This window comes from Myiozetetes cayanensis, unplaced genomic scaffold, assembly GCF_022539395.1.
Source record: "Myiozetetes cayanensis isolate MyiCay16 unplaced genomic scaffold, myiCay2020 scf7, whole genome shotgun sequence".
NCBI classification, from domain to species: Eukaryota; Metazoa; Chordata; class Aves; order Passeriformes; family Tyrannidae; genus Myiozetetes; species Myiozetetes cayanensis.
The window spans coordinates 35,479,904-35,506,738 of NW_026087964.1; the positions used below are offsets into that span (position 1 = coordinate 35,479,904).

The 26,835-nt window shown below is 38.4% G+C and overlaps 1 protein-coding gene across 8 annotated transcripts in view; it reads right to left on the reverse strand.

Moving 5' to 3' along the window:
* Window positions 1-3,588: 3,588 nt before the first annotated feature.
* Window positions 3,589-26,835, reverse strand: part of PALLD (palladin, cytoskeletal associated protein) — a 200,840-nt gene continuing 177,593 nt past the window's right edge. For 7 of the 8 annotated variants that reach the window (XM_050338271.1, XM_050338268.1, XM_050338269.1 and 4 more), the window contains 10 exons: window positions 26,102-26,203; window positions 25,484-25,534; window positions 23,843-24,064; window positions 18,625-18,774; window positions 14,818-14,912; window positions 9,658-9,790; window positions 8,492-8,699; window positions 7,608-7,773; window positions 6,737-6,870; window positions 3,589-5,754 (listed from right to left, as the gene is read on the reverse strand). In XM_050338271.1, the coding sequence (XP_050194228.1) occupies window positions 5,582-5,754; window positions 6,737-6,870; window positions 7,608-7,773; window positions 8,492-8,699; window positions 9,658-9,790; window positions 14,818-14,912; window positions 18,625-18,774; window positions 23,843-24,064; window positions 25,484-25,534; window positions 26,102-26,203 (1,434 nt within the window). In that variant the 3' untranslated portion in view covers window positions 3,589-5,581. The remainder of the gene's footprint in view (window positions 5,755-6,736; window positions 6,871-7,607; window positions 7,774-8,491; window positions 8,700-9,657; window positions 9,791-14,817; window positions 14,913-18,624; window positions 18,775-23,842; window positions 24,065-25,483; window positions 25,535-26,101; window positions 26,204-26,835) is intronic. The other variant, XM_050338272.1, reaches the window with a different exon arrangement.

The window sequence follows — 26,835 nt, forward strand, 5'->3', positions numbered from 1 at the left end:
AATATACTACTTAATATGTGAGGTGGGTTTTGTTTATAAGAAATTATTTATGCTAGTGTGTTCAGCTGAAGCTGTCCACGAAGAGCTGCTTGCATTGCCAAAGTACTTAGTTTTGCCTCTAAAAAAGACAGGTTGTTTGAGCTCCCCTTCCTGTGTTATCTTTTGTAATTAGGAACTCTATTTCTGCTGTACTAACTGCTGATTAATGCTCTGCTATGTCAGCTTCCCAACTTCCACATTCAGCTCAGCCTTGCTTCCTGGGGGTTCAGTCCTGAATTCTGGCTTGACTTTGCCAAAAGCAGTCAGGACAAATCTGAACCTGGAAGTGCAGACAAACTCATCATCAGCTTTCCCCCCCCATCCCCCGCTTCAGGTGTTGTGTTGTTTTTGCTTCACCTTAGGCTTTGATGCCTGTTGCCTTGGCAGAGACAGAACACTAACGTCTTAATCCTTGAAACTGGTGATTGTAAACACCACGATGCTCCATCTCCTCTTTTATGTTATATAGAGTGACCTGAAATTAATTTTTTTTAAAAAATAACAGTTACTAGCATTAGCTGTTTCTTTTTAAATAACCCTTTTTACATGTTGCAAGAAAGCACTAATAATGATAAATGAGAACTTTATTCTGCTTTTATTAAGTTGGCTGTTTAATGGATTTGCTTCTCAGAAAAAGCTTTAAATTAATTTAAAAATATGTTCATTCTTCTGTTGAGATTTTAAACTGTATTATGCTTGTCATATGCAGGACTGTGAGGGAAACACCTAACAGCTTATTTTAGATTTTGAAATCTACATTGTGTGATTGCACTTTGTATCCTAGTGGAAAGTGGATCTGGAACTTTACAAACTGAAATTGTTGTGAGTTGCTGCTGTTCATACTTGAAATGGCATCATTTATGTACAGTTCAAGATCTTTGGATTTACTGGTAGTTGTGCTGATAAAAGAACTATGTTTGATTTTAGGTTTTCATTTACTATACATTACTAAACACAAATTAGTAAATTACCTGAGGCTGTACAGACTGTGCAGCTGAAGTTAATATGCAGTTTATAAAAACTAAGACTTTTACTGCAGGTAAATCCACTAGTCTTTAATATGCAATAGACTACAGGTGTGCTGCCTGTTGTATGGGAAATCTTATGAGGTATTTTCAGTACCTTTTGTGGCAGCTCAGAAAGGTCCTGTGCTTGGCAGTGTGGTTTTGTACAGACAGCCAGAAGTTGTCCGAAACAAAAAAGCTTGACAAGATGATTCCCTGAAACTGTGTTGTTAAACACATAGGGAAGAAGTCCTACCATAATCCATTCAGTGTGATGAGATTCGTAGAACTCCTTCTGTAAATGATGTCACCGTTCCGTATAGTGGCCATGTGTTGTTATTTTTTTCATCTTTCTTGTTCTTCAGCTCTTTCTGGACCATTTATGCTACTACATAACTAGAAAGTGACAGTGGTTACAAGACTTAACCCTTCCCCAGGGTTACCTGTTGCACTGCAACTGTTTTATAAAGCAAAAAAATTCTCCTACCTGGTTGTGTTGAAGTTCATTCATCTCCATTTTCTGTACTGCTGCTTCTAGCCTGGCTTTTTGTTCTAAGCCTGAGTTGATTATGTTCCAAGCATATTTTTATTACAGATGCAGTGCAGTACAAGATTATTTTATGTCTTATTCACACTTCTGTAAAAGGATGCAAACTGTGGCTTAATTCTGAATTAGAGCTGCAAGCTTTAAGGCAAGTAAAAAATTTTGTTTGCTGTCTGGAATACATTGTAAATTCCTTAGGGCAGGAACTGTTTCTATCTGCCTGATGTGTCTTACGTGCTCATAGTTCTGTTCAAACAGAATATCTGTGCAGAGGGAAGGCTGTTTCTTTTAATCATTTCAGGAGAATGAGATAAATGTCAGCAAATTCTACCCCTTGCATGTACATCTGAATTGTGAGGCACTAAATTAGCCAACGTGCATAATCCAGGCAGGTGTTTGTAGTCCATGCGTTATTTAATCCATACTACACGGCATGGGTTTGGCAGATGGGTCATCCAGCCAGAGCATGCAGCTGATCCCCTCAGTATCATGTCATTTGAGCTCATGAAGTACTTACACATGAAATCTGTTTGGGCTACTTGCAGAGGTAAGGATGTAGTTGACCGTATGTGGGAAATCAAGACATTTATTAGCACACAACCTAAGTGAATTAAAATAGACTTTGAAAGTGGTGCTATAGAAAGAAACAATTATTTGTAGGCTGGGGTTTCAAGTTGGACTGGTTTTGATCCCCAACTGCCAGTTGGCTGTGGTGAAAAAAAACCCGTGTGCGTTAACTAATTGTTGCTGTTGCCCTAAAGCTGCAGGATAAAGGCACTGTGTGTTAAGGTACGCCACCCAGCTGGAAAAACCTTCATGCATATGGAATTTTGCACCTCGCTGTTGGTACTCTTGATAGAGGTTTCTGTCATCTTCCTGAATGTTGTGGCATTGAGTCTTTGACTGCTATGAATATGCTTGAACTGATCAGCTTCCTAAGTAATGTGAAGTCTGCTCATAGCTAAAGTGGAAGTCTTGCAAAAAGTCAAGGCTCTTTTTTCTTGGTCCTATAAAATGTCAAAATACACTCTCAGGTCATACTATCTATCTTGGTATGTGTGGAAGAAGATTAAACTTCTGAAAGTCACTTTGATGCTTCCAAGAATTTTAGCTTTTTGGCTTGAAAAGTATTTCATTTGCTTATGCCACACTTCTATCTCTGAATTTGTAAACCCAAACAGTCCCAGTAACTAAGTAACAGCACAGCTGAATGTTTTCATAAAAACAACGTTGCTGCTTAGAGATGTGATTTACTACTTAAGTGTGTGTCTGTACGTATATACAGAGGCAAAAAGTGATGATGACCTCATCTTAAACAAGCTCACAAAAGCAGTCTTAGTTTTATAGTCTCCCAGCCAAAGACAAATGTACTGTAAGCAGACAGAACTGCACTGACTTCAGTTGCAGCATCATCATTAATGTCAGTACTCAATTCATTGCTGACATAATCCTGTTTGTAATGATCAACACTTGAAATGTAAATCTAAAAGAAAAAGATGGATTATCTTGCAATCTTTCCTGATATCTTCACAGAGAGGAAAGAAGGAGAAACTAGTTAATAGTCAAGATTTTACAAGCAAATTTCCTTTTTTTTTCTTTTTTAAAATTTGATACTGCCTTGTTAGCAGGATGTTCTTAAATGGATTTAATGATGTTCAGACCATGCCCTTTACTTAAATCAGTTGCAAGTGATGACATATTGCAATTACTACACATACAAAACAGACCTGCATATTTTGTAACCTATTTAAAAAAGCGTCTTCCAGTACTTCTCTCTGGCAAAAGTTTACAGAATTTATGAGTCATGTTCCTCTGTTCTATTCAAACAAGATTCCAGGTCACAAGCAGAATACTCTGATAAATTCTAGTCATTTTTAGATGCTGCATGGAGCTCTAATTTCACCTCATACATTTCATGTATTCATAACATTTAAAATCTCCAAATCTTACACTTGCATGCTTGTACTGAAACAGTTATTAGTCTTTACCAGGAGGAAAAAATTCTATTCGTGTAATATTTATTGATGTTAAACCCACATTATATCAGCACAACAATCCAAAGTAATGATTATACATTTTTTTATAAATACAAATAAAAGGTGGCAAAATAATGCTAGTGAAGCTAAACAAAAAAGTAAATTAGCATGTCACAGTTGAGGAAAATTTGGCAAAAGATATGACATACTTCTAGAATAGAATCAAATTATTCTCAGCTGACAAACTATGACGTTAATCTAGATTAACGATCCCCATTACTGGTCATATCCTGCACCAAAATAGTACTACCTTGTGTGCTTAAGTTTATTAGTCACTAAAAAACAAAACAAACTTTGTGTGCTTACAAAGCAATACAGGTATAGCAGTAATGCAATATATGGTGTACACAATTACAAAATTAAAAAAACAAAAACAAAAACAACAAACCAAACAAATCCCTAAGGACTTCTGAATAAATGAACTGAGATAGAAGATTTCAATACTTTTATTATAAATAATGAAAGATACCATATATGTGCTTCATATAAGGAATACAGTGTTTTCCTTTCCTAGCAAAGTATTGTAGCTCGTACCATCAAAACACTCATTTTTCTTGTCAGGCCTAGTAATTCTTCCATCCCTCCCTCCCCTTCAACTGAGATTCATTTTGTTCTAATTTAAAACTACCTAGTCAGGTGTGACTTAAATGGGGCTCCACACTGATGAGGATTTGCCTTGCATTCTGAAAGTAGCCTTCAGGCTTTTCACCTATGGTGCACAGACTCTACCCCTTAAAAGAGCTGTCATTTGCCTACAGTCAAGAGAAGGAAAAAATAAAACCTACCAGAGATACATGCTATGTTAAGAAGAAAAAACAAAAAGGAGCACATTTGATGTAGTTTTTGTCTATCTTCATTTTCTACTTCCTCAGATCTGCAAGCCTATCACCTCTGATGTATACATGCCACTTAAATTCGTATTGCAGTTTCAACCCATTTTTCACTTACTGTACATTTCTAAAATCCTCATACATAGTACACAAGATTTAAACAGTCGAACATCCCAAACATACACTCCCTAATTTTCAGCTCACCTTGGAAGTTCAGATATTTGAATGGGAGTGTTACGAGGTTACAGACTACCTTCGGGAAATCCACAGTTTCAACCTCTTGCCCAGTGCCCCTCCCACCCCTTGCAGTAACCCACTGCAGTGGTTCCTACGGTCAGCATTTTTTTCCCATCTAGTAACCGATATGTGTAAACCGAAGTAGACTGTTAGTACGTGTCAGCTCTTCTTTGTTATTGTGCAGAAGTTAAGTCACTTCTGCTTAGACTGCCTTTGCTGTATGTTTGTAAGTAAGCCCCCTCCTAGATAGCAAAAAAAGAAAAACACAAACAAATTGAAAGTTAGGGTGTTGATGTCCATACTAACAGCGTTGAAGGCAATATATTTTTTTCACTGTAGAATAGAAAGCAGTTTGCAGAGATACAGCATTTGCTTACATTTCTCTTCCTTGTCCCTTCCTGTTTTATTCTTGTAATATTGCACTTGTTCATTATAGCTGTCAGAACATGTTGCCATTTTAGAACTGTCGATAAACAGACATTCTGATTTTCTTTGTGATCTAACGGCCTTGAAGAAAACATCTTGCACCATTAAGATTGTGGTAGCATTTACTTACTGCTTATGAAGCATGTAATGAACAATAGTGTTCTCTTCCGAAAAATCTGTCTCTCTGATGTATTTTGGCATCTATGAAAAGGGTTATGAAGCAATGTAGGTTAAGGAACCGGTGAATGTGATTTGTTGTGCAATGTGTACATTCCTATTAATAATCTATCTATTCTTCTAATTTGGTATAATGAATAAGGAATACATGGTTATTGTGTTTGTTGTTTATCTTTTGTACTTGAAGGTGTCTGCCCTTGCATAAAGTGACATAGGAGTATCATTGGTCATGGCAATGGCTTTCAGTGTTTCTGCTTTGAAAGAAAATGATGGAAGCGGCAGTTGAATCTACAGGTCATCACTCTCTACCAGGCCAGGTTGCATTGTCAGGTGGACTGGATTTGCCTCCGGCTGGAAAGCTGCTTTGATGTCTAGTCCTTGGTCACAAAGTGCAGCGTATCGGCTGGCTGAGGGCCGCACCTTCTTTGGCTTGGTTGTCTGAGGTGGTTGTTGCCACTGAGCTATGGATTTAAAAGGAAAGACAAAATGTGAGCTCTCTTGAGCTGTGCAACAAAGCATGCCAGATGCTCAGTCAACCCTTTGTAAAGGAGATATTAACTTCTGAGCAGCAGAAAACCATTATATCAAAGGTGAGTTTGCGTAATTTCTTGGCATTGTTTTGTGGGTTTTTTCCCCCAGTATCTAGTTTCACCTTCAGATGTGGTAAGTAAAAAACAACAGAGTCTGTGTTCATTACTTTTTGGCATTGTTTTCTACCTTTCCTAGTGCCACTGAGAAGGGTGACAGCAAGGAGGTTGTTTCCGGGCACTCATATTACAGTAACAGGCCTGTTCTAAGGTTATTTGTTGTATTTAAAAGGAAATGATCTGGTTGCCCTTGCCAACCCTTGTATGCTGAAGAATGCCGAGCCAAATCTGTAATTCACCACCCCAGAAATCATCCTTTATCATTCCAGTCTCTCCCCTTCCGTCTTCCCTACCCTCCCTTAATTTTTGTTATGAGAAGACTGGTAAGAGATACTGCTTTAAGAAAACATTCACTATGTGAGGGAACAAACTGCTTTGGAACAAACTGAGTAATTAAGCAGAAAGCCATAAAAACATCTACTACACTTCTGGTAGCTGTCACAGGTGTATTACAGACTAATGTACAAAAGAATACAAAAGGTTAGGGAGGTGCTAGCAGAGCAATAGTAATAACGATCCACAGAAATAATGTAATCATGCCGTTATCTGTTGTTAATTAGCTATATTTAATGTACTAAGCAAAAACAGAAAGCATGCACTTGTTTTAGGTATCTGAAAGATGGTGAAAAGTACTTTGACAGAGCATTTGTTGTCTTGAAGTGGATGTTTACTATTGAGGAGAAACTATAAACAAAAGAAAGAGAGACCAATGTAAACCATTCTTGAACAAACTAAAACTTATCGAACTGTTGCTTTTTGGGGGATTAATGTGATCATTAAAACTGAAGTCACTTACTATAAACATCCAACCTGGCAGTGCAAGACACAATCCCAGCCTCATTCTTAGCTGAAACGGTGTACCAGCCAGCATCCTCCTTTGTAGCTCCCTGAATAAGCAGGCAAATGTAGCCGTAGTTATCCTGGTGCATGCTAATCAAAAGAAAAGTAGAAAATTGCTATTTCATTTGCCAGACAGTGTAGACTATTTTAAAATGTCATGATAAACCAACCCAGTCTTAGTTACAGATTAATTATAGTCCACTTTTAATTAATATGGAACTTCTTCTGAAATTAGCAAGTAGAAAATAAAACCTTGAGTATGCTTAAGAATTTGGCAGTTTAATATCCTGAATTGAAAACTGAGAAGAAAAAAATACATGAAGTAGCTTCACTTTTACAATTGCAGATTAAGACATCTGGAGTAGCAGAGACACCAGATCTTACCCAGATTTTTTGAGGAAAAGACAAAGAAACTTGAGGGACATCTTAGAATTTAAAATACTGAATCTTAGTTGCTTAACTATGCAGCAGATTTATGAATCAAAGCTTCTACTGAAAAGCAGATACCATTCCTTAGGAACCTTGATTTTCACTAGCAAATTTCTGTAAGTCTTGGTTCTGGAAGAGAAAACCTAGCTCGCCACTTGATTGAAGTGAAAAGGTAGTTGTATAAGTCTAATGATGGACAGGTGACATTTTACTTCTGGCTCAGCTGCCACGTTGGCTGCACGTTTGAGTAAATTTTATAAATTATTACAATCACTAGTTAATATTTATGAGATGCTGTTCACACAAAGCATTCTTGTGACCTTTTCAGTTCTTATTTGTGTTACAGGATAAATCATCATTGAAATTACACGTGGGAGATTATTCTAAGTCAGTCTAACCTCACTCGGTCAGTGTTGTATGTGAGTGACTCATTCTCTTTCTTCCAAAATATCTGAGGAGATGGCTCCCCCGAGATTCGACACTCCAGTCGCACCGGGAATCCCTCAGTCACACCTGTGTTTTGTAGCTTTTCTATAAACACAGGTGCTTTTTGTACTTCCTTAGCTGTGAAAATAAAAGATTGCAGTTATGTTAACACTACTCTATGAAAACGTATCCTTTCTTACAGCAGCATGCTAAAAACAATAATGAAAGATCTAAGTGGAATAAGGAAACATAAGTGTTGTCTTCATTAACCACAAAGTTCAATTGTGGTTCCTCTGAAGAAAACAGTCATATCAGTATTTTATTAGGGGAAAAGTGCATGCTAAAAGAGCTGATTCTTCCCCGGAAGAATTGGAATGTAGAGCATGAAGACTAGATAAACTGGCTGCACTATGCTGGCTAAAAACTGCTCCTTGATATTCCATAAAAGCACAGACTTCTAATTGTAGAAGGAACTGCTCTACCACAAGTCTGGAGTGGCATTAGTCTGATATGATGTGAAATGCACAGGTCATATCCTGCTGGCTGCTCAGCAGTAAGTGCGGGTCTGCATGGATTGTCATTAAGAAAAACATTCAGGGAAATCTCTGGTTTGTGGCCTCAGCCGTGTCTCAGGCCAGCAGCCCTCCTTTCTTAACTGCGTGCACAGATATTATATGCCAGTCAACTTATGCCACAACATAACAAATACCTCACCTAGAAATATACCACAGTATACTGCCAGGTTTCCTTTTCTTACCCCCTACCCCTCAACCACATCATCTGATGTCACTCAGGTTTTCTCTATTCATGTTATCCCGGCAGTGCTCAGCCTGAAAGCTTAGCATGAAGATGTTACCTGCAACAATGAGCTCCAGGCTGAATGTATTTTCACCAGCTCGATTGCTGGCAATGCAGGTGTAGATTCCAGCATCTCTGGATGTGACTGGTTCTATGATCAAGGAGTGCACACCATTCTCACGCACCAACATTTTGTGAGAACTATCGGGGCGAATTGGTCGTCCATTAAGTTGCCAGCTTAAGTCTGGAGTTGGTAACCCACTAACCTTGAGTATAAAGAAAATAATGGGAAATTATTTTAACCACATGATACACTGGAGGAGACCTGACTTGTTACTTCAGAGAAGTTTGGTATCGTTTGCTACCACAGAGGTACCAAAAGTTTTAGAGATCTAGTTCTGTCCTGATTTACGCATTGAGTCAATTGTATTCATTTGCTTACTTTCTGGCCAACTCCCTGAATTCCATGATGTCTTATGGGTGTGACTGAAAAAAGATCAGTGCTTAGATAGGCTAGAAGCTAAACAATAATTCATTGCAAAACAAAAGGCAGGGTGACACCTTTTGTCTTTTTTTATTGTTTGCTCTTCAAGTGGAATGAGAAGATACTCCTTTCTAGATTAACTTCTTGTTGGAAAACTTGCAGACAAAAAGATGGTTAGCTGACTAATTACTGAACTCCATTCCACCTAGGTGTAACTAGTGACAGCACTGCCTGCACTAGTTAATACCAGTCTGTGTCAACAAGTCTTGTACTTTTGAAAGCCGTGCCACTTGCTGTGGGGACTGCTCGAGAACAAATAGCTTCTCCCAAATAGGTCAGCGTAAAGTAAACGGAAGTCACCCAAGCCTGAATTATTTCTGTTCGGCAAATTCATTAATCAGGATTATATTGTTTGAAATTTTAACAGGAGTTCAAAACTCAAGGAGTAAAAGGACTTAAAATGGAGAAGCGCACTGTCTTTATAGCGTGTGCTGCTTCCCTCCACACCCCAGTGTAGCTGAATTCTATAAATCAGTTTACTGTGTGCCCCAAGCACTGTCATTGGATGGGAGGCAAACTTTTATTGCCCACTTACTCACTCAAAAGCAGGGAGATTAATTACCCTACTGACAGGTACTGAAACTGGCAATAGGCAAAAGAGCTGTGAAAAGAAACCAATGTGGTTTTCGAGTCAGTTAATGTTATCAAAAGGTTGCTGCTACCCTTTGTGTGACACTTGCCTTGCAGTCCATCCTGCACAGTTTTCCTTCTTGAACAGTCAGGTCTCCAGGAGCCTGCAGAAAATGAGGCCGGAAGAATCGTTCCTGAATTGGTTCATTTTCATCACCACTGTCCCTTGATCGAGATCGTGGTCTTAAAATAACATGAAACAAAGTTAAATTATTTTTTTCTTTGCTAAATCAGAAGAACCATAATCACTTCTAAGACTGTTTTGAATTTTAAACTACTTCTTTGACCTATACTGTAATCACTCCATATCTACACTGGTAGCATTTGCTCCAGACTGAATTAATTATGACACTGTACTTATTAATTACTTTCATTTCATTCACATTTAATTTGTTGTGGCAAAATATGACCTATAAAATAATCTTGCTACAGAATAATTGCTTGTAATATTAATTAATTTTATACATGAGAGCGTTTTTGTTTACAGTTAGTCTTTAAAGCACTGAAATACAAATAAAATAAGTTGGCAGTTCTTGGCATGTAGCTTCAGTTCCCCATTTCTAATGTCCTGTGTATTTAGTCCCCTCACTGTTGCTGATTAGACCGGAAAGTACATGTACTGTTCATTAATTGTGGTTCCCTTTCAGAAAATAACAGCAGCTAAAAGCTAACTCATCTCAGTTGAGAAGAGACTTTTCACATCAGGCTTATCTTCTCTTGTTCTGCACTAGTGAAGACTTTACAGAAAAAAATTGGTGGTATTGAATTGTTGTGGGTATTTATTCCTCATTTCACACTTTTTTTGAGATGATCTTGAACATTTTCAAAGCTACAAAATTGTGGTATCAAAACAATGAGAATTATGAGCAGTAGGAAGAAAAAATTTAATTGTTAATTTTTTAATAAAGTTACCATGAAAGATTTTATTAAAAAAAAATAAAAAGGAAAGAAAAATAATTCCTATCCCCAGAAACAGTATCAATCACTGTAGGCTTCCATGATACCATTTAATCCATTTTCAGCATTGGTTATTCTTGTCTGTTAATTTAATCTACCAAATCTTTTTCTAATTGGTTCCTCATTTAACTAGATTTTTTTTTCAGTGAAATTAGCATTATTGCATTTTGTATGATTTTGTAATCAAAGAAACTTGAAACAAAATTTTAGATCCTTTTTTGTCCTTGCTGATCAGCTCCATTGGGTTCCATTCTGGAGCCAGCTGCTGCTTACAGTAACATCCCATGTCAGTGAAGGGGGGAACTATTCAAATATCCTGCAAGATCACTTTTAGCCATGACATATTACAGTAAAATTCTCTTTTATGAATCCCATGTTCTGTTAATTTTTGCCAGTGTTTCTCTTTTGGCTGGGTTCTGCAGTGTACATGCTTCAGTGTAAGTGCCTATACTGGATTTTCTACTGCCCAGGGGCATTTCTTTAGGTTAAAATAATTCACAAAAAAACCCAAAAAACTTAAAACCCTCAGTGGTCTCATTTGGAAAACAAGATGCTGTACTAATGTATGGAAGATAAACATTCCAGCTGCACACTGTTCTGCACTGAGGTTGTGGTTAATTAGAGTTGCTTGAATTTGATTTATTTTGTTCTGCTCTGTTGTTGCACTTTTCTCTGCTATTGCTCTGTTTGAATTCTGGCCAGTCATCACCTTTGCTACAGTATTATTTGTCATTAATGGATAAATGTTGACTTTTTAATCATTCCAGTTTTCCCACAGCTATAAGTAAAGGCAAAGGAAGGGCCGGGGCAGTTGTGTAGATACCTAGTCCATAGTGCTTAATAATGTAGGTCTGGATACTGAAATGGGAAATACAGACTGACATCTCCGCACACACTAAAATAAAAGCTTATTCTTTTGCCTTATTAGGCACTCTTCAGGTGCCTAAATCCAGGTCTGAAGCACCTCACACTTTTTGCCACTTGAACACGTCTAAGGCTACTTCAGTAGTTCCAGCATTGCAGCTCATAAGCATTATGAGCTTTAGCTGGTGAGTTCCTAACCAGTTTTGCAGACAGACATGCCTTGTGTGCATGTAGATGGGATGGAAGATGGAGGGTAATACAGAAAATCTTTACGTACTAACATCTTTTGGTAATGAGTTCTGCAAGACCAACTAGAAATGGTGGTATCTGGTCAAGTGAGTGCTGCACAGTGCAAGCAACTTGTGCAAAATCTGCTTCCACAGTATTCACATGCAGCCTGTTCAGAGACTGTTGGTAAGATGCCAACAAAGTGCAAGTAAACTAGTGCTTTGTAAGTTCTTGTGAGGCTGAGCCGAACAGGTTAACTGGCACCTCTGGAGCGTGAGAGCCACCATCTCATTGCTGCAGCTGCATGAAAAGGCAGCAGTAGTCAAAACATGCCAAATAAAATGGAAAACCAAAAGATTAAGAATTTGTGACCACAGATGTTGCATTTCTTTTTACCCCTTTTTAAGTTTACCCCAAAATGGACTACTTTTTGAGCCTTTACCTTGAGAGGTGAAACTAATACTATTTTAATTCTAAAACATTCTGTAGTTTTAAAAGAAATAATGAGTGGAGTCAAGTCCTTCAGATGTCTAGGAATGACAAATGGCAATAGACTGGAATACCCTTGGATTCACTGTGGGCTCTTTAGAGTTGTGGACATCACATTGCACAGATTACTTTCAGCAGAACTGACATCATGTACTGAATGTGTCCAGGGGAGATTCTGTGGGTTAGTATGGTACAGTGCACTAGGAATTTCAGTGAGCAAAAAGCTGGGGAAGACTTTATGACTGACCATATAGTAATGATCACTACTTTGGAAAAAAAGAAGATTAAGTTACAATTAATCCCCTAATTGAGAGCAGGGAGGTAGGAATGTTTAGTTTTAAAATTTTCCTTAAGTCTCATGCACTTTAAGATGATTTATTTGAAATTCTGACTGCCATGCTTAGGTGACACAATGTTGAGCACCATGTCATCTAAGGGATTGAGTCCAAACTTTGTACACATCAGAAGATTCAAAAGTGGCCCCCCCAACACTCCAAGTAATACTGAGAAGGTGATGTTTGTCAGCTAAGCAAATTTCAGAAAAATACATTAGGAGCGAAATAAAAACCCATAGTTCTGCCAGAACGCACTCTGTAAGAGATTAAATATACTCCAGGAAAAAGTCTGTCAACAGTGTAACAAGTCATAAAGTTCATTAAGTTCACTGAGCTAATAATTACGCTTGTAATGAAAAAAAAAAAGTTTTGTTGCTCTCAAGCAGAAAAGCAAATATAAATAATAGTGTAATGTTACAGGAATGTTGCTTATGAAAAGTCTATGGCAATAGATGTGACAAATATCACAGTGTATGGGGAAACACAGTATTTTGGTATATCACATTAGAAAAGCCAGTGATGGGAGTCTGTCTTAGGAAGGTTTGACATGCTCCCATTTCATCAGTCTCTGGTGAACTGGGTGGTGGGAGTAGTGAGAACTGTCACTAAACAGAAATAGTGTTGTGCTGAGTGCTTAACAGAAACAGCTCTTCAGAGCAAAGATAAGGGGATGAGCCCTTCACATATGCTAATTTTACATGAAATAAGAATCCTCAGTAATTGCCCTAATTTTAATTAAACTGCTGTATGAAAATCCCTACTGGACACCCAAACACCCAACCCAAAGCAATACTGGCTTGTTGAGTGCCTGTCTCCATTAGAAAATAAAATACCAACCATAAGCAGCCTGGGACTTTGATTGCATTTGGAGAGATTGAAAAGAAGCTCTTCCATTATTACCTGAGGTTTCTGTCCATCACAGAGAGAGACACACACACATTTTGTCCTTCAGGAAGCTGTAGGAGTGCCAGCTGCTTGCTACTCTCGCACCTACCTAGATTCCTGTCATGCATCCCTGTTTTTAAAGATGTTTCCCCTTTCTCACCCTGTGTGCACTAAGTTGAAACTTAGTTGAAACCTGATTCTTCACAGCAGCTCTTCCCTTCAGAGGTTAGCAGGGACTTTTCATTTTTATCTGTTATTTGCGGGTGCCAAGTGCTGTAGTGACTCTCTGGTTACACCAGATGGACCCAGCCTTTTCTGTGCTCTTCTTCCAGTGCAGTGCTCTGTGAGCCCTCTGAACTTTGGACTTAAAGGTGACACACTGGAGAGGGAGTTGGTAGGCTGGCTCAGCGAAATGCTGGGAAATGCTTTCAGGGCTGCGGGAAGCCCAGTTTGTTCCATGCAGGAATAAGACAGCAGATCTTTAAACAATCAACCTCACTTTCTGATACTTTCTAGTTTTCAGAGGGAGGAAGAGAGCCTGTTTTGCACACAGCAGTTCTACAGTACATACTAGTACCACTACTAACTGTTACAGAAATCCTTTCCTTGTTGACACTGACTGTGTAATTACATGTACTCTGTATATTACAGTTGGGCAATATTGAGGTTCTATGGCTGTTGTGACGATTAAGCAAAGCACATGCCTCATTACAGCAGAACGAGAACCAGAGCTCTTATACTCCCTTGAAAGCAGTTCTGTTTGGGTAACCAAAATGAATTTTTTTGTATCGTCTAAAGCTGTCTGAGCTGTGCTAAAGAGCCTCATAAATGCTTGGGAAATGAAAAAAAAAATTATTTGAAGGAAAAATTCCCTTATATGGTCCAAAAACATAAACCAAAACTTCGTATGAGAATAATTGTAAACTCACCAAAGATAAGTTTAATACTTTATTTCTGACTCATAATTCCTTATAAGAACCTGAACTGAAATATTAAATACTGAAATACTAAAATATTTCTAATGTAAATCTGATAAACCTCTTTGGCATGCAGTTATTTCTGCTGTTCCTTTAAATGAATACTTATTAGAAGCTGCAGAAGATGCAGGTTCCTGGAAGAATCCTAATCAGGTGAAATGCTCTTAAAAAGCCTGAGTGACAAGGTCCTTCCCAACCACTGATAGTGTAATTTGGGATATGGGGTAACTAGTGAACACCACAAAGAAAGGAGGAGAAGACAGGTAAAATTAAAGAGACTTAAAAGTCACATCTTTTCAGAGGTCACTTATACTTCTGAGTGTGCAAGCTCTGCAGCAATTTTCAGACAGCAGTGGTCACATTTCTTTCTGAATGCCCTAGTTTTAATTTACCTGCTTATTTCACATTCTTTATCTTACCACAGTTATTTTGCAAAACCCATAGTATTAAAAGAAAAAAAAAAAGCATCAAATACCTTCTTATATGAGGCTGACCTGAAGGTGACCAAGGACTGCGGCCTCTTTGATTTACAGCTTGAACCATCAGCCTGCCCGTGCAACTTACTCTGCCCTGTTATGAGGATGGAGAGGAGAAACGTTAAAAGACTTGAAACATGTGATATAAATGGACAAGACAGGTAGTTCAAGGTCTTGCAAATGGCACATGGTGAGTGTTGGCAATTAACAACAGAGCTGCTGCCTCCGAAGTGGATTGATATATTTGATCTGGTGGGCCCATAGCTAAAAAAACTCCTATTAATATAAAAGGCAGAAGAATTTGGCAAGTACTTAACAGGTTCTGTCTGCAGAGCCCTCGTTTGGGGAATCCGAGGAAGCACACAGTTGTGCTGATGGACGTTGGCCGTAGTTCAGTTACCTGAGGGGATTTTCATTGAATGATAAATAAAACATGGGCTCTGGTGTATTTGGTCCTCTTTTTTCTTTTTATTTTAGGAGACAAGTTGTCCACCACAAGCACTAGTCATAACAGATTTGGGATGGGCTCACTTGAAGCCAGAACTGCCAACATTCAGGGCTCTCTGGAATTCACCCTGTAAGGGATAAAAGCCTCTGGCTGTCCCAATAAATAACAGCTCTGCCCCCTGGGCTGGTAGCAGTAAGGCAACATCCACATCAGCTTTGCAGTGTATTTCAGGTCTGAGCTGCGAGCTCCACGCTCAAGTCTGTCAGCATAAAAGTGACAAATATTTTTATCACAGTAATCGAGGGGTTGCAAATAGCTGTTCTTTAACAACTGGCCAAAGCCTATAAAAAGCCAATTTCATTGGGCTCACAAGTAGTTTTCAAATAGCAATGACTTTTGTGTTACTTCTGGACTGTTAGAAATTAAGTCTGTGTCCCGCTTCTATTCCCATGACCCACTTAGTCTGCAAGAAAAATCCTTGCATTAAAATAAACCATTGTGCATGACCCACAGCAATTCCTTAAATAAAAGATTTTCCCTCTCCCCTACCCTTGTGTTACAAGACTTTTAAAGACATCTGGAACAAATGCACTTCTATTTTGGGCACCACTGCATATTAATATTTTTTCTGGCAGGTGATGAATACACATATTTTGGGATAATTTCTGCATATCTCAATACATGATGGCATCACAAAAGGAAACACAAAGGGCAGTAAGGAATTTGAATGGGAAAGATGAAGCAGGAAACCAAAGATTTGGAAAAGTCATGGGATGAAGGGGAGGGAAGCAATGAGGGGGAAGTAATCAATGAGAAGATGTCCTAGAAACTAAGGGAACTCCAGCCTGAGGATTGTGGGTGCATAGTGCAAAGAAACGGAGAGAAAGGGATGAAAAGAAGGAAGGTGAAAATAAGGACTTGACTTGAGCCCATACAGCTCACAGAAAGCGCTCAGTTAAGGGACGTGACCCATAAATAAAGACCTAAACGAGGCAAGGTTTTGTGTTTGTCTAGGCCCAGGGGCCATTTGCTCTGGATTAAGTTCTGTGCCAAATTTTACACCCAACCCCAGTGGTGTGTTCAGAACCTTAATTCCAGGTCACTGCATTTTACACTGTGGGCAGCAGGGCCTGCCGTGTTTGACTACCACAGGCCACTGCCAGGGTCTGTCAGCAAGTCATTTTACATACTGTTATATCAGTCCAGTCATGGGATGGCACTATCTGGCAGAGCTTTAATGGACTGAACCCTTTGCTTTAATAAAACCAATTTCTATCAGCCTTTTGCTCTGTAGTTTGGTGGTTCCAATAACAAGGACCAAAACACAGCAACAGCCTAGCAAATATCTACCAGTCCATCAGAGTCACGATGTGGGCTCCCTTATATTTACGTATTTCACTTTCTCAAGGAAAGCTTGCCAAATTTGCCTAAGTTTGTGATAGCTTTGAGATGTGGACAACTTTCCATTATAATTGAGAACACTATGCCAAAATTATTTCCACTCACAGGATGACTTAAAAGAATTGGAATTCAGAACTTTGAGTGTGAAAGGCTAGTACATTAACTCACAGCCCTTCTTTGCCTCCATTGTACTGTTAAATGCATAGTAAAAGCAAGCAAATAGTAGAAGAGATAAGTATGTTTGCTTGGGAATTACACTGTAAAAAAAAAAAAAATAGAATGGGCTTGGTGAAACACAGATGTTTTGTTTAGGGGAGCCAGAGGAGGATGCTTCTGGTTCTTCTCCAAAGAGGGGGAAAAAGCACAAGCACAGAATCTTATTGCTTAACAAAACTGCTTTTTCAATCCCCAAGCTAGGACCCACACAAACCCACGTCATTTTAGTACATCTAAAAACCCACTAAGAAAGCAGTGCCATCAATGACCAGAACTGGAAACCTAAGTCAGTTGTGTCATTGAATGAGCATTATCCAGAATAAGAAATGCTCAAAATAGGTTGTAAATATTCAGGGACGGAGTACAGTGCCCAAACACAAAGGCAGTTTGTTCACCAAGTTCTCCAAGACTTTGGATTACACAGTAACACTACCTAGGGAAACTTTATGCCTGCACTAACACAACACTTAACAGGAGGATGAACAGGAATCACTTCTTACCTTGAGCATTTTTAAACCTGCTGTGAATTTCCATAATTTAAATGGTACCAAGTACTGTAAGAGTGGTCATCTGGGCGTAAAAGCTCCCAGCTGGAACAATTCCATGGCCTTACGCAATTTCATTAATTTTTCCTTTACTTATATATGTAGAAATATTATTTAAACTACCTAAATTTAAAGCACTGCAGTTTGTAGAAAGAATCTAGCCAAAAACTGCTATTTGTGTGTTGTCTGTATATGCAACCCCACACATTCTCAAGCCCACTGCAGTATGAGCAGGACTGACCAGCTGAAGAGCGAGGCAAAAATGGCAACGTCATGCTAAGTAACCTAGCAACACGCATAACAGAGCACAACACTCCTGCTTAGATTAAACTCTGTCTCAGAGATACAGTTTGTTATTCTACAGTGTGATTCTGCTTGCAGGCCTAGCCTTGGCAAGATATTTAGCACTACAGAAGAAATTAATTCTTTACATCCCAAAAGTTTTGTTATTGCCTTGGTTTCTCACATGCAAGCCTTTCCCCTCAGTTTGCTGTGGTGCAGGAAAAGTGAATTGAAAAAGTTATTTCGATAGGATGTGTGACCTGTAAGTTTAGCTTTATCCAGTACACTACTGGGTTTTTGCTTCATACCTCAGTTCTTGTACTGGGTCTGGGAAGAACAAATGACATTATAAAACCAGTAACAGAAAGCAGTTCAGAAAAACAATGTTTAAGATGAACACAGGAGACCTTTCAGCTACATAATAGTGCTAGATTTTTTTGCCTTACAGAATTGCAACTGCCTAATGTAAACACGTTGAGATGTGATATACTTGCACTCATTTCAGAAAGTTGGCCTCAGTCAGTGAGTAGGGTCACAAAAGAAAAATTAAACTGCAGGATTGAGTTACATCTGCTAGTAAAGTGGATTTTTTCCCCCTTTATGTATATGTGCTATCCATGCTCAGTTAGGATACTGAGATGTTATCAGCTGAAACAACTAGTGGAAGAGTAATTAAAAAACAACACCCCTCCCCTCTGAAACCTCAAACCATAGGAAAAAAACTGCTGCTGAGTTGCTAATCTCTTGGAGATAGAAAGGTCCCACCCTACTGATGCAAGATGAAAACAGAAATCTAACTTGCATACTTACAGTGACTTCATCATTTAATTAAATCATGCATATGTAAGATGAGCTAGTTTTCTGAAGATTTATGTCCAGAAGGGTATTTGCTCTGGAGCCAAACCTTCATTTACCTGTGGGTTAGCAGCCATAATAGTGTAATTCCCATCATCATCCAGGGTGGAGGCTGCAGTATGCAGTGAGCAAGTTCCATCAGGTTCTCTTTGAATTCGGTAGTGATCACTTCGTTTAGAAATTTGTTTCCCATCTTTAAACCAATAAATCTGCAGGAAAAAACAAGGCACAGCTGGTAAGAGGTGGGTGCTCATTGTCATCATTTCTCAATTAATAGCACCAATAAATCTTAACTGCTGGAAAACTCTCTGGTAGGTATTAAAAGAATACCGTTTTGAGCAACTGGTAGAAGTGCAGAGCCACATTCCACAGGCCACTTTCACTAACAGTTACAGATTAGCAATTGTTCAAAGAGAAGGAAGGCAGCGTGAACATTTAGTGATGAAATTTACGGGTGCATAAGGGATGTACCCATCCCAAGGGCAGAACAGCAGCTGAATACTTCAAGAACTGAAAATAAATGCCATAAGAAAGAAAAGTTCTATTTCAGAGAAGATTGATAATTTTAAACTTATTTCACTTAAGTTCTTTCTCCAACTGCTTCAGATTTAAGAATGCTATTTCTCTCTTTTCAGAAAACAAAAACATAGACCAAGGTAATTATAGGCTTAATTAGTTCAATGGCAAATAAAATAAAAGCAATGATCTCACTGCTGAAGCACCCCTTTTGTCTCATACCCGTTACGCTGACTGGACTGGACCAAAATGCCAGAGAGGATTCAGCCGCTCACGCCGGCAGTGAGCAGCTCAGTGTGGGAATGGGCCAGCTCAGTATAATGACGTGATTGAAACAGTGTCACCCCGATGTGACAGGCATCTACAGAGGTGGACAGCTTTGCAAAGTAATAGGAAATACTTCAAAGCACATAAAAGTCAGCACATAAATAGCCTTTAATCACTGTACGCCAACACCAGCATAGTTCCAAGCTGTACAGAACAGTTACGTTATCTATCAAACAGAGTTATTTTCCATTACTTTTGATACATAATTTTATTCTCTGGCTGACCCGAGATCTACTTTCAGTGAGCCAAAAAAAATGATGTATGCAGAATAATACAGTAATCCATGAATTACACAAAAAAATATGTGTTTTAATGCCTCAAACTTGAAGTAAAAAAGAAAATATTTTGACCTAGCTTTCAGAATTTTTCTTTTGCTTTTCTTTTTGTATTGTAAAAATAACGCAAAATCCCAAACTGAAATATGCTGGAATCAAAAGTAAAATGTTGTCTATGCATGAACACACACAGACGAATATCTGAAAAATCTTCTACTAGGAAGGCTGTAGCCAGCTGCCCAAACACATATTTAAGTAGAACATTATTCACTTTTCTGAAACGAGTAACTATGCCATAACATCAGTTGGTGTTCAGCATTTCGGACACTTGTGCAGATCCCTGCACCATTTTTACAAGGTCAGCTCATATAAAGTAGAACAACTGTATTTGTCCTGGTCCTGTGACTGCTGGGACTATTTAGCAGGAGGAAAACACACATTTTCCTCAGTCTCATTCTTTAAGTGGGAATTTAGGTCTTAAGAGTGGAGAAAGGGTGGTGGCTTTCTAGTAAAAACAAAGTGACAAGGCAAAGCACAATTCCATTCCTAATAGAGTTTAATATGCTGGTTTGTTTTTTTTTTATATATATATATGTGTGCCAACATTTCAAAGCTTGAAATTCACTCACCTGGGGGAAAAGTTAAGGGTATACTTTTAAATTTCACAAAGAGACAATAGAGGATTTTTTGAAGGCAATAATTTGAAGTTTCCCTTAAAAATTTATTACTGTGTATGATTTTTATATTAACAAGCATTATGTGTAACTCAAAATGATTTCATTTCCTCAATAGCTGGTTATACTTGTTTCCCATTTTGTCTGTCAGCAGCCTTGCAGAGACTCTGTGGTCCTAACAAAAGATTTAGTCATGTCTTCTCGTCTGCTGACAGAGCACTTACTGGAGATGCAAAAGATATTTGATCACTTATATACACATGCTAATGGGTGCTAAAGCAACATAGCTGCAAAAAATGAGTTTTAACTTGCATGCTTTATGTGTGTCATAATGCTGCTTGGAAATGTACTGCATTAAGCAGTAATTATTTAATAACAATGCACTTAGCAGAAATATCAGGAGACATGCCAGAAATTATTACATGGAAATACATGCAAATATTAACTGAACCAGTTATCCAAACATCCAGCATGTGTATGTTGTCCAATACTTATTTCAACTAAGTTTAAAAGCATTGGCATCCCTTATGAGCAGTAAATTCTTAATATTACCTTTATCTGACATGGAGTTAATAAGTAAAACACTACCGCTGTAGGAGACAATGGTCCTTGCAGTGAAGTATTTTCTTTCTAGGATAGCTTTTCATAAATGTACCACTAAACTATTTAAGCACTGAACACTGCATCTGGATTGCTTTTATTCACACTAGATTTTCAGAAACCAATGTGTAATGACTAGAAATACAATGGAATACACAGCACAAAAAGGGTTTTGATCCTAGGCAGCACAGACATTTTTAATCACCAAGAATTATATTCAGCCATGTGAAGAGTGAGCAGTATGAGATTTATGTAACAGATTAGCTCAGTTGGTCAGAGCATGGTGCGAATAATGCCAAAGTTGTGGGTTCGATCCCCATATGGGCCATTCACTTAAGAGTTGGACTCAATGATCCGTGTGGGCCCCTTCCAACTCCACAGAATATTCTGTGGTATAACACATTCTGTGATAACCTCTTGTATGGCATTGTCCTAATTCTGAATAGAAATATTCCTTAAAAAGAAGTATTCCACAGTCCCTCTTGTAGCACCACAGGTTTCTCATTTTAATGAAAAAATAGTTTTACGTTACACCAAAGGTTATAACCAAAAGTAGACTCAGATTTAAAAAGTCATATTTATGAAGACAGAATTTGCACATCAGTGTTCAATTTACATGGCATGTTCGGAGGAAAAAATAATCAAGCCAATAACCCTGCTTAGAAAAATCCCTTGTAATGAATGCCAGATTTTAGAAACTCTACAGTTCTTCCCAAAGCCATTCCTTGGCAGACCTGACAGAATACTTAGAAGGGAGGAGCTTCAAGTTAGTAAATTATTTCCAGCTTTTCATTTGCCAAAGTAAAGAATTTATTCAGGGGCAACATTTCCAGCTTCAACAAATGACAGCAGAAGGGCAGCCCTCAGCCATCGAGCGTTTCAAAATTGCTGTCTTGGCATACTCTGGCATCTGAGGGGAAGATACAGCTTTGACATTTGCAAAGCCCAGCTAACAAGTAGCCATTACAACTGGACTGAAATTGGTTCCATCCCAAGCAACTTAACAAATTGCACAAAGCATCTGCAAGTGCCTGGAATAAGGGGCCATAGTTCCAGGTGCAAGAGCAAATCGCTTCTTAATGTGCATGCTTTGACACTGCAGGAAAACAGAACGTCCTATCTGAATCACGGTGCATTCCCATCAGATACTCCTCTATAGTGCCGCGCTTTAGAGGAAGTGCTAAGAATGTGGTTTCTTGGCTGTGCAACCCCTATTGCCCCAGTGAGGGAAAGGAGACATCCTCTTTCATCTGTCTTAAATCACACAGAGAAACTTACACCTTAATTGGAAACTGTGAAAATTAGGGAATGGCGAGGTTGACTAAGGCTGATGACTCATAATAGGTCATCTAGCAACTTAGTCATAAGCCTCAGGCAAAAGGAGTACCTCTGCACACACTGCACCTCTATCATCAACAGACCCATTTGTCTTCCACCCTTGTTCAGCACAACAGATTCTCAGCTGTGGTCAGCTCAGAAGTAATGCTGGACATCGAGGGTTTGGTTTCAGCCAGACTGGGCTAATCTTCTCAGTGTGTGTCTTCAGTTTGAAGCAGGAGTGCTTTTTTGATGTAAGTACAGTGATCAACCCCACTTACTTTGCAGTGGTTCACATCATGTTGTGGTCTTGGAGCACAGAACTGGATTCCTTTCAGATGACACTGAGCCAGAAAATGCGCTCCAAGAACACATCTAATGTGCTGCATCTGCTTCAGTCTGTGGGATGAGATTAGAGCCTGAAGTAAAACCTCCTGATATGTGTTCAAGGATGGATATATCATTCTACAGATTTGCTTCTTCTGGTCTGCAGTACTTGTTAATGTAGATGTAGCCCTAGTTCTCTGTTGTTCTTTCTTTGCTACCTGATAAAATCCCCCTTTTTTTTTTTAACATTTTGTACAGTATCATACATGTGTATCATTGAGCATGTAAAGTCATTTGCATTTATTTCTGTTCAAAATCCTAAATACCTGTAAAACTTACACTAGATGAGAGATTTAGATGTGGCTTCTGCTGTGAAGATCTTGTGCAAGAGATAAGGCATCTTTGATCTTGTCAGAAAGACAAGAGCTCCTATCCACAAGAGGTCACTGTAAGAGCTGCAAGGACCTCACAGGGAAGGCACTGTCTCTGGCAAGGAAGTTGAAGAAGCTGCTGTTGTTTGCCTGTTGCATGAGTTGATTGCCAAGCAATTGTTAAAATGGTTATATGCAACCTACACAAGACAGGCATTTTTCCAGACTACTGACATCATGGTACTTTTACATTCGCTACAAGGAACTGCTTCCCAAGCCCAACCCTCCCTCAGAAGCTCATCATTAAAACCTTACCATCATGTCTCATCTTGCTGCTGGGATATATGAGAACTTGTGGTATATTATTACTCCTTCCTCTAAATTCCAATAAAATTTAGTCCTGTTAGCGTGTGTAGATGCTGAAGAATGCAGAGATACCACGCTGGCTCCTAACCAGAACCAACATATTTTTGCATTAACATGTTGCCATGCCTGAGCTAATCACCCATGCAAGAGAGATGAGGCTGCTTTTGGGACTACTGTGCCAGCTCACATGGGACTTTCTAGTATTGCACTGAGTTCTGTGATACAGATGTATCCTGGAGGTACCTCTGAAAATGACAGGAGAATTGCTTCCAGGTAAAATAATTGAGAGGAAGTCTCAGGAGGGAGTAACTGAGAGCAGAAGCCTCATAGTAGGATTTTTGACTGGTATAAATCTAAATAACTCCAGAGATGCCAAAAGAGATATGCCAATTTGTGCCAAATAAGTGTGAATGTCTCCTTTTCCTGTAAGATACAGCCCATAAGGTCCAGAGCCTGATGGTAAAGTACCAACACAGAACTCTTCAGGCATTTCTCTTTTCTTACCTTTGGCTTTGGATTTCCTGCCACTTTGCATGTAAATGTTACTGGCATTCCCTCAAAGATTTTGTAGTGCTTCAGCTTTATCTCAAAATATGGTGACATACTGTTATCAATAGGTTCATCTCCATGTTGCACTTCATCATCTGATTCTTCCACAGGAGATCTCTCCAGCCTATATTCGATTTCACTGATCAATCTTTGCTCAAAACTGGAGACTTTATATTCCTGTCAAATAAGAAAGGTGGATATTAGTGCCCAGTTTCAACACATTGCTCAGCAAGATGTGTTCCTAATGTTTGGGGGTTTTATTTTACTGATCTTTAACAATGCATTAAGTTTTTACATATAAAAGGAAACTGTAACTTGTTGAAGAAAAACACTGTAATCCATGCCTCCAATAACTTCCCTGTGAAACAATCAAGACATCTGGTATGAGGCAAAAACTGTATTTCATGTTGTCTTAAGGTCTAATTTATAAGGGGAAGGAAAGTCATTGGTTGCTTTTTTTCCATTTTTAAAAAAATCCTATAAGAATAAAAGTATTCTGAAGCAGTTCATAAAGACAAAAGAAACACACTAATATTTCCTTGAGGGTACAGACAGATTTAGGGTGGTTTTTGTTTCCAGATGGTCAGAAGACCATATGGTTCACATCTGCTATTTGCATAGAACTGTACCAGAGTTTGAACTAGAAGGCTAAAATTATGTTGTTTACAATTGCCTGTAAAAATAAGGAAAAAAATAAGAGAAAATGGCAACACTGGCAGTCCATGACAGTTGCCTCCCTTTACTCCTGTTGCCATGGTCCCATTGGCCAAAAATATTCTTCCTTAAAAACAAAATCTACCGTGAGAGTATTGAAGATATAGAAAGAAGAGCAGAAAGCTTCATCCAGTGTAAAACACTACCACTGGTTTGAATTTGCTCTTCAGATATTGGGGAAAGTTACTGTGATGTACACTGTTATTTACTTTCTTGAACTGTCTACTTTGCAATACGGAAGTTCTGCTTGGAATCTTAGTGATAACAATGATAATGCCAGGATGTAAAAAAGCTCAAAAGTAGGAAAAAAAACCCAAATTACTAGTCAATGCTCTTCTCAGTCAGCAGAAATTCAGAAACTTTCAAATCAACTTTAGCCTTATTGTACTTAAGACAGAATACACATCTCACGCAGTCTCCTTTCACATACCCATCCTCTGTTGCTGCCTCTGGTCTGAGAATGAATGATGTGTATTATTTCTACTGATCAGTTTAAAACTAATCATAACCCTCAATAATGGTAAAAAATGGAAGAACAGAGAAATACCTTTGTAAACCACAGGTATTTTAAAAATTTCTTTGTTCCCTGAAAGTGTACCATGAAAGTAAACCATGAAGCAGATACCACAGTTAGTGTATGTTAATGTTACAGCAGAAAGATACCAGAGCACACGATGATTGTTGTTAAACTGCCTGCACTCACACAGTTAGGCTTCTAGATCAACTCCAACATCCTGAAGGGAGTGCAGCCCAAATAGCCACATTTATTAATGCCGGGTGACCTCTTGTTGTTAACCAAAAACATTAGAAGGGAAAGGGCAAAGGCAACAGAGAGAAATAAAATCAATAGACAAAAAGACAGAAAAAGGTGAAAATGTAAACCTTTTGAATATCCACAGGACTCACTACAGAAGCACCAACAGAACGAGCTTCCTGAAAGGGTAGAAAAAAAAGATCAAGAGATAGAAAGAAGACCAAGAGACATCCATGACAGCTTCTCAGAGTTTTTATCAGGAGAATGTACTTTATGTGGCACTGTAAGCAAATGAACGCTACACATTTCTGAATAGCAACTCTGGCATCTGAACAATGGAGAGCGTGTACCTGGCCTTTCAAGCAGACTTTCTGTTGTGGTTTTGGTCTGCATCCAAAAAGTGCATATTACACAAATAAAGAGAAGATGGTTTCAAGATAGTAGATGTATTTTTGACTTGAGAGATTTAAAGGTCAGGACAGAATAAGATAAACGGAAGAGTTTAAAGCAGAGAGCAGACATTTGAGAAGTCTCAACCTTATGGAAAAACTGAGCAACAGGCATGTGATCCTCCAGTTTACTTCCCTAATATATAACATATGACTTTTCTAATCAATAACCATCCTATCTTGTGTATATTTACTGTCTTATTAAAGTTGGACTTAATTTTAGTGACAATCATAGCCTGTAAAAAAAGAAAAATTGAAAGGAATTTTTTCCTATGAAATTGTGGAGTTATGTGGCACCTGTATAGCAGGATCTTCTTCTGGTTCCTGTATATTGAAGACAGTTGCAGCACTGTCTGCTCCCAGCAATCGACGAGCCATTTTTTCCTCATATGTTAATCTCTGAACAAAAAATAAAAAGGGGATGAGGGGGAGGGAAAAGAAGAAAGGAAAGTTAAGAACTACAAAGCAGTACACAGTAATGTTACTTAATGTTAATGAAAGAGAGCAGCAATGTTTCTAACAGAAATTTTCTACTGCAGTTTGTAATGCATTTTTTTTGCATTACAAGTGGCTCTTTTGGCTTAAATAACTCTTGCCCCAACTCTGCCATTTGTTTCCATCCTTGTGCCAGGAACTTGGGCAGGAATGAGCAATAGAAACTGCTTAAATCAGCATGGCCATCAAAAGAGTGCATGTCAAATTGTCCCAGATCTTACTCCTAGTCGTTCTGCTTGGTTTTTACATTAGAACCACAAGGCAGAAAACTCTGCCAAAAATGATAAGGAGATTCTACTCAAATATTTTGTCAAAAATATAGCAACTTCACAGAAAAATGTATTCTTTAAGGTTTTTGGAATTTCTATTTCTTCTTGTTCTTATAAAAGCTTATAAAAGACAATTTACACTCAGAAGGTAAAGTGAGTTAAAAGAAAACCTTAATGTATAATTCAATTATTTCATTATTAGCTTTCTTTCTACATTCAATAACACATTTCAGACACTTAGACACTTTCTTACAAATCAACATTGCA